Here is a 12,048-nt window from a genome sequence, read left to right on the forward strand (position 1 = left end):
GTTCATCATTGTCTGAGATTAGTCTTAGATATATATAGTTATGTATATATATATATATATATAATGATTCAGCTGCTTGATTATTTGCTATAAAAGCTTCAAGAGTGTAATGAGCAAATGTTATAGCCCACCTCACATATAGCAGATTAAGAGCCCTGTTTCACCACTGACCTTTTTAAAACATGCCTCAGAGTAATATCACGCTGGCCTCTATTTGCATCACAGGTAGATGCTTTGCTCTAATGAGCCCCAACACTGACATTATACATTTTAAAACCAGAGATATGAAATTCAGGTTCAGGCCATGAAGACAGTGAAATATTACACATCATTTTAAAAGGTTATTAATTTAAGGACAGGGGTGCACTGCTTATCAGTGTAGCAAAGTATAACTGTGAAAGTACGTTTCTAAGGGTCCGCATAATACTACTACTAATAACATGATTGTAATGACTAGAGCACTTATCAAGAAAGAAAATGTAATTTCCTTCTGAAAGAGACACCTCTGCGCACACCATCTCAACATTCCTCTGTTTCTGCTCCGCAAAGTCACTGTAAGAGTAACGTTTAAATCTTTACTACAGTCGACCTTTGGGTGACAAACTCACAGAGGCAAGCCTAATTCCTGCTGTACCGCCCTCATAGACAGACATAGACACACATAGGAAATGCCACTGTTTGTTAGGTAAACAGAATTAGCACAACTGGAGAAAAGCAAGTGGAAGCCAGGAGGAAGGGAAAGAGATGTTTCTCAAGATCAAATCAGCTTTTCTCTTTTTAGTCAAAAACATATGTCTTGACGCATAAGATGGAAGGAGGCAGAGTACCTTTGGTAAGAGGCGACGGAAACATGAAGTGATAATCAAATCCTCCTAGGGCTCCCACTACACCCTGTGAGGCTAAAATGTGGAATATGAAAGCTGCATTCAGTACATCTGAATAACCACGCACTTGTGTAGGGATGCAAAAATTCATATAACCGTCATTCTGCTAACTCCTGGAGAACAAGGGAAAGGAAAAGACAGAGGTTTGTGAAGAGCAGAAAACAAAATGAGACAGCCAATAAAGATTGCAGGGGCCCACAGATCCTTCTGCTCTCCTCTCCTCCCAATCAGGAGATGAAAGTCAGATGACAAGCCGTCACTTCAGCCTTGCCCTCGTCTTACTGCTGGGTGCATGACTTTGGCAGCTCTCACACTTTCTCTCTCTTCCTCAGTCACACAAAATCTCTCTCTCACCATCTTCTTTTTCCTTCTCGATGCTACGGTAGCTTCTCCATTGGACTGTGTAAAGGACAGTGTAATTTACTAATCTTTCATTCACTTCTCCTTTCTCCTCACACCCAGGTGTTGTTGTGGTCGTCTGATAGGTCAGCATGTGGGCCTGCCACCGGGCATCTCATCCAGCCAGAATGATAAGGCAGAGCGTTTGGCCAAGAATGACAGCCTGTCGGAGAAGTGGTCGATCAGCAAGCACACACAGCTCAGCCCCACTGATGCCTTCGGCACGATTGAGTTCCAGGGAGGAGGACACTCCAACAAAGCCATGGTGACTTCCATAATAAATCTGCTGTGGAAACCTTTTCTCTTGAGATAGTCAACATCCCATGTTGTTCTGACCCCTGATGGAAACACCCCCTTGCATTATTCGAAGTGTGGTTTTGAAAATTCCCCCAAATTTTGTCACAATCTGATATTCAGTATCTGGACTGAATATGGACAGATGGACAAAATGATTGGAGTTTTATGCATTGATGTCTGGATGGAGAATAATAACATGAGATGTTGTCTTGGCATGGGTTAAAAGAATAGAGTAGTGGTCCTCGCTGAATACACTGTAAGGAGAGGAAAAACTGAAAGTGCATCGTTATTGATGTGATTTGTAGATGTTTTCCTCAGCTGCAGTAAACCGATGCAGACTGACAGCACACAGGTACAGAGGAGGGAAGTGTTAGATGCTTGCTTATCTGAAATTCACCTATTGATCTGGATGGCAGTTATACCAGCGCTGTTAAAATGGTTGAATATTCCAATGAATGGCATTTTTTTGTGAATTAATACATGATTGATACATAGTCCAAATACAAATGAAAATTGCATGTAATGAGGACTCATCTGGAGTCCCCGTGTGCCTTCCTCAATGCAGTTCCTTTGCAAAATTATACTGTAGCTGGCTAGATGATCAATTTAAAGGCATCACACAAATGCAGAATGACAAAATCAAAGTCATATCAGCATGCAAAATCAATCAAATTAGCATAATTATAATGTAATTACATATAATTAGTGATTAGAAAGACTTAAGTGTGTAGACACTGCAGCAGATAAAATTTTGCGTGATTAATCGATCCATCCCAAAACTAGTCTGATTGTATATAATCACCGTTTATGATAACCATGGTGACAGAATCACCCATCACACATACTGTAGCATTGAGGGAATTCAGATGCTTAAGGCTGCATTATGTCTAATGTGTTCCTAGTGTTGAATTATTAATCCAGGCATATGTCAGGTTAGGTGTCTGGGGGTGAATTAGATATATAAACAGATGCTCTATAATGCATGTGGTTCTCCAATCATAGCAAACATCTGTTCAATACTGTTGCGCTTGGAAATGAAAACCATACACCCGGGCAGGTCTGCAACACTGGTTCATGTGGTACTTTTCCATCTCATGATTTTTCCTTCACAGATTTGTTTCACTTGAATGCTTTTATAGCATGTAGTGCACATATGTTTATGCATGCGTTCCCCGTTTGTGTGTATGTCTCAAGCACACGCCGACTTCAAGTCATAGTGTGGCTGAGGGTGATGCAGATGTGATGCTGTACATCACTGACACATGCCCCTCTGTTTTCAGTATGTGCGAGTATCTTATGACACCAAGCCTGACCTTCTGCTCCACCTGATGACCAAGGAGTGGCAGCTGGATCTGCCCAAGCTGCTCATCTCAGTCCACGGGGGCCTCCAGAACTTTGAGTTACAGCCCAAACTTAAACAGGTCTTTGGCAAAGGGCTCATCAAGGCTGCCATGACAACAGGAGCCTGGATCTTCACCGGAGGGGTCAACACAGGTGAAGTACAGTATAAACACACACACATAAACGCAGCTTATTGTGAGAACTAATGCAAAACAGTCTTTACTAGTGTGAAATACTCAAAAATCATGCAACATTCCCCTGATCTTTTATCAGCAATGTGCAGCCTTACTGTTTTATACAAATTGAGTGGTTATGTACTTGTGCCAGGAGTATGATGAATCTGTTCAAATGTTCTTCATAAGTTATCAGCTATTGAATATTATATTTATGAAGCCCTGTGAGGCTTTAAATATGTTGAACCACTGAATCACTGCGAAAGGGTTCTTTTAAGTATATTACAAGCACTCAGCTGTTCTTAGAGACACTCATACTCAGACCAGACAGGTGAAGTGATAGCTCTCAATTATTATTTCATGCATCTTGAATGAAAATGGTGTCAACGAGTTGAAACTGCTTGTTTTATCGCAGAAACTCAATTACAGGGTGTCACGTTTAAACCAAAAGGCGTATTTGATTGCACAAACTGTATGACAGAATGTCAGGCAATTTGGGCCTATCGTGGACCTATATTTTTCAAGGAGTGGTATTCCACTGAAATCATTAGAGAAAGAACACTAGTAATAGTTTTGAAGAATCAAGATTAGAGAGAGAGAGAAGATTGGCTTAAGACTTGTCGAAGATACTGAAGAGCTGTATGAATTTTGCCTAGAGCAGGATTTCTGAGGAGCCCAGTGGACTGGATGTGTTGACCATAGGAGTTGTCGGGTTGGAAGTTTAAATGCAGCAGAGAAAAAAACAGGATATTGGTTGAAATGAATGTAGGGAAAACTGAAAAGTCAGCTGAAAGATTGACAGCTCGTGAATTATGCATAAATGTGGGGTTATCATACATATGGAAAGTAGGCTCCATGAGTGAACTTTAGCTCCTCTGTGTTCTGATCTTGGTAAGCTATGGATAGCGGTATGAAGTCTGAAATGCTTGCCTGATGCTGGTTGACATACTGGGATGGTATGGACCACATATTCATTTCTTAGCCACCTTTTGTCAAACATTATCAGCACTGTTTCACTTTGTCATCAATGTAGGAGTTCATTGTATTGATCTTGTATTGTGTATAGGTCTTTAAAAAGAGAGACATTTTTAGTAACTCAGACTAGATTTAGCAGGCTAGAAATAAGAGAAGAGATGCAAAAATAAAGTTTGATAGGAGTGATGTAAAGAAATGATACAGCTGTGGATGCTGCAGAGTGCCCACACTTGAATGCAGAAGGGAATGGAAAGTAAGATTTAGTGACAGAATGGGTACAGAGGCAAGAAAGAGGAAGAAAGATGCCTGAATTATGGATGGAAGGATGGATTGAAGGGATAGCTGAGGGTGGAGGTGGAGAAAGAATGAATGTCAGCTGGAGAGATGGGATAAGATGGCCTCCAGGTCTGACTGCCGCTCCCCTGAGGACAACAACTAGAGGCCTGGAGCTACGACCTGTCTATGTTTGAAGCTGTGTGTGTGTGTGTGTGTGTGTGTGTGTGTGTGTGTGTGTGTGTGTGTGTGTGCGCACGTGTGTGTGCGTGCATTCACATTTTCTGTTGGCCACGCTGTTGTCTTCTGCACCTAATAGATTCTGTTCATCTTTTCCAGCAGAGTGTATCATAATCTAAGTTTAGGCTGTGTATTGATTGTGACAAAAGAGTTTTTTCTTTCCATTTCCCTGCCCTTTTCTTAAACATTTTTGCACACACACCTACAAACAATCACAGGGGTGATTCGCCATGTGGGTGATGCACTGAAAGACCACGCCTCCAAGTCAAGGGGAAAGATCTGCACTATTGGCATTGCTCCGTGGGGCATCGTAGAAAATCAAGAGGATCTTGTTGGCAAAGATGTAAGTCTCCGAGAACAAACAAACAGAACAATATGAATCACAGAGTGGGCGTTAGCCCTTGTTTGCATGTGTATATGTGAAAAATGTCACACGCAGTTGCCTGTAAATTACAGTTGACAGTTTATTAACTGAAATGCTGAGTAAGCCAATCCACGCTGTGAACACTCCTTCCAAGTGAGCTGGACAGCTGGCGGAACTACATTCGACTGCGGAGCGCGTGCTGACTCATTCAAATCTCTGGGATCAATGTTACGTTATAGTTAATATTTCATCAGAGTGTGCTCCACTCTGTCGCACTGAGCAAGTCAAGCAGAACAGATTAATGTTGGTGGCTGAAATGAGACTATTAAGTGCTGAAGCTCTTTTATTCATGCTTGATTGGTCTCAACTGTACGTGTAATGACCAGATGAGTTTACCTGAGATTGTCAGGCACTGCTCCAGTAGACCAAGTCCAAGCCTCTGGGAAACCTCTGTCATTAATGTCATGAAAATATTCGCCCAGTTTTTAGTGTAATTCATTCTAACCTTAATAACAGTACAATAAATGTTCCTCTGGAGCCACAGAGGACATTATACAACTGTTTTCTGTGGCTGAGTAGTAATACCCATGACATGTAAATTGAAATTGAGCTGTAAAATCTGCAGAGTGCTCCTTTAATTAAACCTTTTGCAAAAGAGAATCTACTGCAGTGTCTGCCATTACTTGGCTTACATTACTGGTGCTACGAAAACAAGACCTTGTTATCATTTAACCATACAGTTTTCTGTTATCACATTGCCACATATCCCTGTAAGCCATGTGCTTTAAGGCTGTATGTGTAATCGTTATCTTCTCTTGGCTAGGTGGTGCGTCCGTACCAGACCATGTCCAACCCCATGAGCAAGTTGACAGTTCTAAACAGTCTCCACTCCCACTTCATCCTGGCAGACAATGGCACTACAGGAAAGTACGGCGCTGAGGTCAAACTGCGACGTCAGCTAGAGAAACACATCTCACTGCAGAAGATCAACACACGTGAGTGGAGTTTACTGTATCTGCCTGTCACGGCTAGTGCCAGTCTGACCTACTTACCCTAAATTAAAGGAGGTGTTTTCAAATGACACGACGAGTGATAAGAGCATAATGAAACTGTAATCCATGTTTTATCAACGACTCCATGGTGGGTTAATTGGGTTCAAGCTCTATTTTATAGCTGCAACCAGAATAACATTATCACTACCTGCTTTACACTGAACACATGCTGTCAGACAGTGTATTTTTAGCCAGCAGTGATATAACTCGATGAGCCTTTGAAAATGTCCCTCCCTTCAGGAGGGGTTTATTTTTTCTTTCAAAGCCTCCTGACAGTTCAGATGAACTCCTCAAATGAACTTGCTTAATAAACCGTGTCTCTCTGTTCTGGGGTGCTACACAAAACTACCAAACCATCTAACAAACACAGATATAATGACCAGCTCACAGCCATTGTAGCTGTGCACACACATAGACTCAACTGTAGACAAGCCAAGTACATAAAGTTGTACTTTTTTACAGACGCATCAAAGACTGAAGGGTACATCAGATGTGTTTCTTTGCAATCTTTTTATCTTTATTTGAAACTTGATAGTACACACCAGTCACAACATGGTAGATGGGAAGCATTTTTAACCAGTGGGTCAACGTCACGTTGTTTTGACACACATTAACTGAACAGTGTATTATCACACACTTCTGTTCAAACTCGATACAGCATTCCATGTATTAACATTTTGCTGCATCAAAAATACACCTTGCTCACAAAACGGCAGCAAGGGTGTACTTCAATTCTTGTTTGTGCACGTAAAGACGTAGCTGTTTCTGTCCTGTGTGTGTGTATTAATACGTATTTGTGTCTGCCTGTGCACATATCTGCCTTTGTGTGGAGTGTTCATCCACAGTTGAGCCCTTGTCACATTGCATTTCTCCATTTTCAATTTCCTCATTACACCTTAGCTAGAAACCAAATGAATTTGCGTGAATACAAGATGCATTCCTCAGTCTCTTTCTCGCTCATTCTCTTATTGTCTCTCTCACACACAAACCAAAAACACAAGCACATGCAAACCTCCCTGATACCCTTTAAATACCTTTCTCAATTGCCTCTCACAGTGTTGTTTAGAATGTGTCATGGCTGGCATCAAACCTGAGTCAGAGAAATGTTGTGTGCAGACATGATTTATTTGTTACTGCCTGCTTTTGTTGTCAGAATAAAGCCATTTATAATAATTTCTTCAGGGTCTGGGTGACGTGAATGTACACACTGTGCTATTCAAAAACTGAGGGTTTCAGAAAACAGATATTACTAAATAGGCACATGGTTACAGTGTCAAGAGCACTCAGACCTTACTTTTGTCAACACCACTTTTGCTCACGGTTGCTTATAAGGGTATGTTACAGTGAAACCAGTTCAGTGTACCCACTTGCATATTCTGCCTAAACCCTCGACTTCAGGGGTTTAAAAAAAATGTCCTTTCTTACCTGTTCACCGTCCAGTTATGTGACTTATGGACTTCCCTTTGTCATCCTATGCCTGGACTCATACAAAAGGGGCTGGGAAGGCAAAGGGACGCCCAGTTGTCATACAAGCACTATTGATCTGTCATCTGATGAACATGTGTCTGGATCCAAGGTGAGCACTTACACTGCATAACACAGATCATCTCGATAAGATGTGATATCGAAAAAAAATTAATTGTTAGGGCTGTGAAATTTGTGGCCCATTAGTAGTCATAAGCCTCTTAACATGGGAAGAAACGCCACTGCAATCCTGAAGCTCTGCATATCAACAAAAACACAATTTTGCCCCCAAAAGAGGGTAACATACACCAAATGGATTTAATACACTATTGACTAACCAGCCACATATCCATTTTGTTGTAGTTTGTATTTTGCTGTTGTTCATAGTGCGCAGTTTTTCAAGTAGCTGTGCGATTGCTATATGTGTGTTTCTGATGTACTGTACCTTGATGTGCATGTGTATCCTTTACTTCCTTGTTCACAGCAGTATGGTTGGCAGACAAGGACCATTTCTTGATTTGATTACCTGTCCACGGTCAATCGAGGAGTGCATCAATTTTCCTGACAGCAGGGCTCCTGTGGGATCCAAGTGTAGCCTGAGGTCTTGTCAAGGAAGGGAGGATAAAGAAAGTAAAGAGAGAAAAGCAGTTTAGTTTGAATGGCCTAACATGTGTGTTGTGGACCACACATAACCACAAGCTCTTTTTTCCTTTAACACAGTCACGCACACTGCACACAAACACAGGATGAAAGAAGTGTGTTGGATAGATATGCGTAATCTCCCCCTGTGGTATTTTTGTGATGTCTGGGCCATCCTGTGGCTAATCCTACTGTGTCTGTGTGCAATTTTCCATGCAATGGCTATCATCACGAGACTGCTGGAAATGCTTTAGCAATCAAGTTGGTTCCACAATATTAGAAGACAATTTTTAAATATGGGGATCAGTTCTGTATAAGGAATGTATGGGTTTACATTTTGATTTCCTGTTGCCACAAGTTATTTGTGGTCATTTTGCACATCTCCATTACAAGCTATGCCAGCACCTGTCAAAACTCATCATTGGAACACAGTTGCGCAGTCCCTAAACCTCTTAACACCCCCTTGGTGACAAGACGTGTATTTCTCTCTGCATACGCTCTCCTCCAGTCTCCAGTCACTGTATATGTGATGTTGTCCAGGGTGTCACCTCATGTGGTTTTCTACCCTCTTCAGTGGAGTGGACAAGAATATCTCAGGGACAGCTCTTGGTGGAGGTAAACAAAATAAATGTCGTTGGACAGGAAGCTGGGGTTGGGAGGCTGTAAATATGGTGGATGGAGCCAGTGTATTCACATGCAAGAGTACATTCTCAGCACTGTGGCCTGCCGTACAAACATGACTCTCGTGACAGACGGTCTAGCTTGATATAACATGGACAGAGTGGAAGATGCAAATGAGCCTGGATTACCGTGATAAAGATTCAGCTTAGATAGCACAGGATGCTTCACATGCAAACAGAGGGACAGAGCTTATAAGCAGTAATCATGAACAGACACTACATAATCATATACAATCGATCAATTGTCGATTAAAGTTGTATTTCTCATCACTACACTCGTTTATGGTCATCAGGGTCACACATACAGACATGTTTCCTACTTTACTCTCCCTTTACCATCTACTGAAGCTAGCAGGCATTGTCAAACTCAAATATGAAGAAAATCAATGAAAAGATTGGCACCATTCAGCACAGCTCAGTCAGCCATTGCACAGCTCTTTCGGCATGTCCCCAGCAGTGGCCATAATGCTTTTTAATCACACACCTGCCTTAGAGAGACGACAAGAAAAAGAGGAAGAGAGGAGGGATGGAAAATGAAAACAGTGAAAAGGGATTGAGGCTGAGCAGAGGGGGAAGAGAATTATATAAAGCGCAAAGGAAGTGTGAAGCAGCTGAGGAGGACGCAGGCAGTGAGACGAGACATTACCCAGAGGTCACTTCTCTGAAAAAACACAGCGGCATGAAACAGTGAAAAGGCAGCAACAGACAGGACATAATAGCCTTCATCCATGAATGTTTTCTTATTTTGTCTCATAAAATTGAACAAGAAAAAATAAGAAAGCCCTGTATCTTATTTACTCACACTGGTGTTTTATGCACACATGAAAATCTTAAATTGGATGTACATGTCAGGCCCAAAGAGGAACAAAAGTTATTAATTTGTGCAGATAAAGTCTGCAAAAATGAATGAGGCACCTTGAGTGTGCCCTCTTCCATTTTGCCCAAATTACTTTGAATATTAAAATGGGTGCATAAGTAGTTTGTATATTGAATGTGTGCATAGATGTAGGCATGTGTGTGTTTTAACTCTATGTCTACTCTGTAACCTTCGCTGACCCTCCTATAACGGTGGTTTCATTAATCACATTGTAGGTAAAAGATGAAGTAGCCGGGGTAATTGAATTCCGAAGCTATAAGGCCTTGCGTTGCAGATTAGCTGCGACATTGTGACCTCCACTATGGAGTGGCCCATACAGAAGAGATTATACTTAAGCTATGGTACATGGGAAGGCAAGAGGGTTGTAACACTCTTCTTTCAAGCACTGTAAGTGCCCGGACACAGTTGATTTTTCAGATATAGCTAATAACATTGCTCCTTTTTTATGCTGTCAAACTGTGTGACCAACTGGATTACTTAGCGGCTCTTGGTCTTTGACCAAGATATTACAGAGCTGCAGTGTCACAGTTTGAATCTGGCTTTTAAATGTCACCCTCTGCTCAATGTGACAAAAAGCACAAATCGCAGGACAATAATATGAATTGAGAACTTCAAAATTAGGCTGTATAAAAGTCAATATTCAAAAGCCTTTTAAAACTATTACCTTTATTTCAAACTCGAGAAAATCATTGAGGGCTGGCCCTCATTCACAATGATGTTGAGTATAAAAAGATAGAAAAAATCTGTTAAAACAGGCATATACACACATAATAAAAGCTGTCGGATCTAAAGCAAACCAAGCAAAAGGTGTGCAAACAATTTCATTCAAAGTTCATTCAGGTCTTGTGCCAATTATTCTTGTACCAATACTATGAGTCACATGCATTAATATTGGCTTTTCACTCTGGTTTGGTCTCTGTGGCGGTGCTGCATTGATGACTGGTTAAATCAGTGGGCCTGTGGAGGTGGATGAGTAGATTCAGTATTTGCAAGCAGGTGAGAGAAGGTGCTCAGAGTGTGGGGACAGTTGAAGTCATTTTTTTAAGGTGTGTTCAAGCACGAATGGATATAAAAAACACGTCAAAATGATAAACATGAACCGCCAGAGTGTTCAACCCTGTGGTGAAGAGATAAGAGTCAGTTGTAGGTATGCTTGGATATGAGATTGCTGTAGGTATGGTTCCAGGTTAAGGATGTGCGACAGGATGACAACAGGTTATGTGGTGTGGAAACAATTTTAGTGCATGATCAGTAGTACTGAGGTAAATGTCTCTTGGAAAAGTAGGAGTGGCATTTTTCTATTTCTGTTTCCTCCTGTCACATACATTTATTACTTTTACCAATAATTTTTTTACATATAACCTTTTAGAATTTTAACTGCAGTTATTGGCTGTATAATAAACCCGGCTTACTGCATCCCAGTATTATATACTGTGTACTCCCAACACAGAAGCTACTCTCGTGTGATCTTGCCTAATCTCGATACCGGGTGTTCTTGCGAGTCCAGCTGGCTGACAAGGTAACGTGATTTGGGCCGACATGGAGAGGAGAATGAAAGTGTAAACACAGAGCAGGAGCAGGAGACATCACACTGACTGAAGTCAGGCTGGTATTCACTTGCACCTGTTAACCTTAATACGTTTAACAGTTGAAATTAATGTTCTCATTTGGAATTTTGAATCTTCCGTTTTTAAATAATGTTTTAATGTTTTGAGCCTTTTGTTTTTATCTCAAGTGTTGTCTCATGTGAGTCAGGTGTTTCTGTTTGTATGGAAGGTCCAAATAAAAGAAGAAAATAATCAAATGTGATTTAAACCATTGAATTTACAGAAAAATTACCATCATGATGTAGATTACATAAATTGTGATAGAAGATTTGGTCATATTGCCCACCCTTATTTTCAATAGTTCACTGATTGGCTTGAGTGTCAAACAAACACTGTAAGACTTGTGGCGTGATGAGATGTTCCCTGTTGGTTTTATGGATCATGTGAAGACAGTTTCTCTTTACTTGCTGATACATAGTCATAATATTAGAACAACAGGTAGTTTCAGTTTAATTTCAGTATAACTTTAGCTACCATTCATGGAGGGAACAGACTGTGATTGGATATTTCCTCAAACTGTTTATTGACATGCAGTAGATGCACTTGGAGTGAAGCTTGCACATGTGACTTGAAAGGATGCATGCATTTGCACCTTTGTAGGATCTGGCTGAATTGGATCTCAAACTACCTCCCAAGGTGTTTTCAATAATTGGATTTCAGTCCCTCTGAAATGCCTTTTGAATGTGTTTGCACTTTGTTATTCTGATATCTGAGCTCTGATGTCCTGTTGATGACGCATGGAGTGAATGAGGTAAATGGGGTCTAATATCCTGGATTTCTGAA

At 40.9% G+C, this 12,048-nt stretch overlaps 1 protein-coding gene across 2 annotated transcripts in view; it reads left to right on the forward strand.

The window, feature by feature from the left end:
• Positions 1 to 12,048, forward strand: part of trpm3 (transient receptor potential cation channel, subfamily M, member 3) — a 132,231-nt gene that overhangs the window by 76,573 nt on the left and 43,610 nt on the right. For both annotated transcript variants that reach the window (XM_070832996.1, XM_070832997.1), the window contains exons 3-6: positions 1,347 to 1,548; positions 2,861 to 3,074; positions 4,801 to 4,925; positions 5,770 to 5,941. In XM_070832996.1, the coding sequence (XP_070689097.1) occupies positions 1,347 to 1,548; positions 2,861 to 3,074; positions 4,801 to 4,925; positions 5,770 to 5,941 (713 nt within the window). The remainder of the gene's footprint in view (positions 1 to 1,346; positions 1,549 to 2,860; positions 3,075 to 4,800; positions 4,926 to 5,769; positions 5,942 to 12,048) is intronic.

Source organism: Pempheris klunzingeri, chromosome 7 (assembly GCF_042242105.1).
Source record: "Pempheris klunzingeri isolate RE-2024b chromosome 7, fPemKlu1.hap1, whole genome shotgun sequence".
Taxonomy (NCBI): Eukaryota; Metazoa; Chordata; class Actinopteri; order Acropomatiformes; family Pempheridae; genus Pempheris; species Pempheris klunzingeri.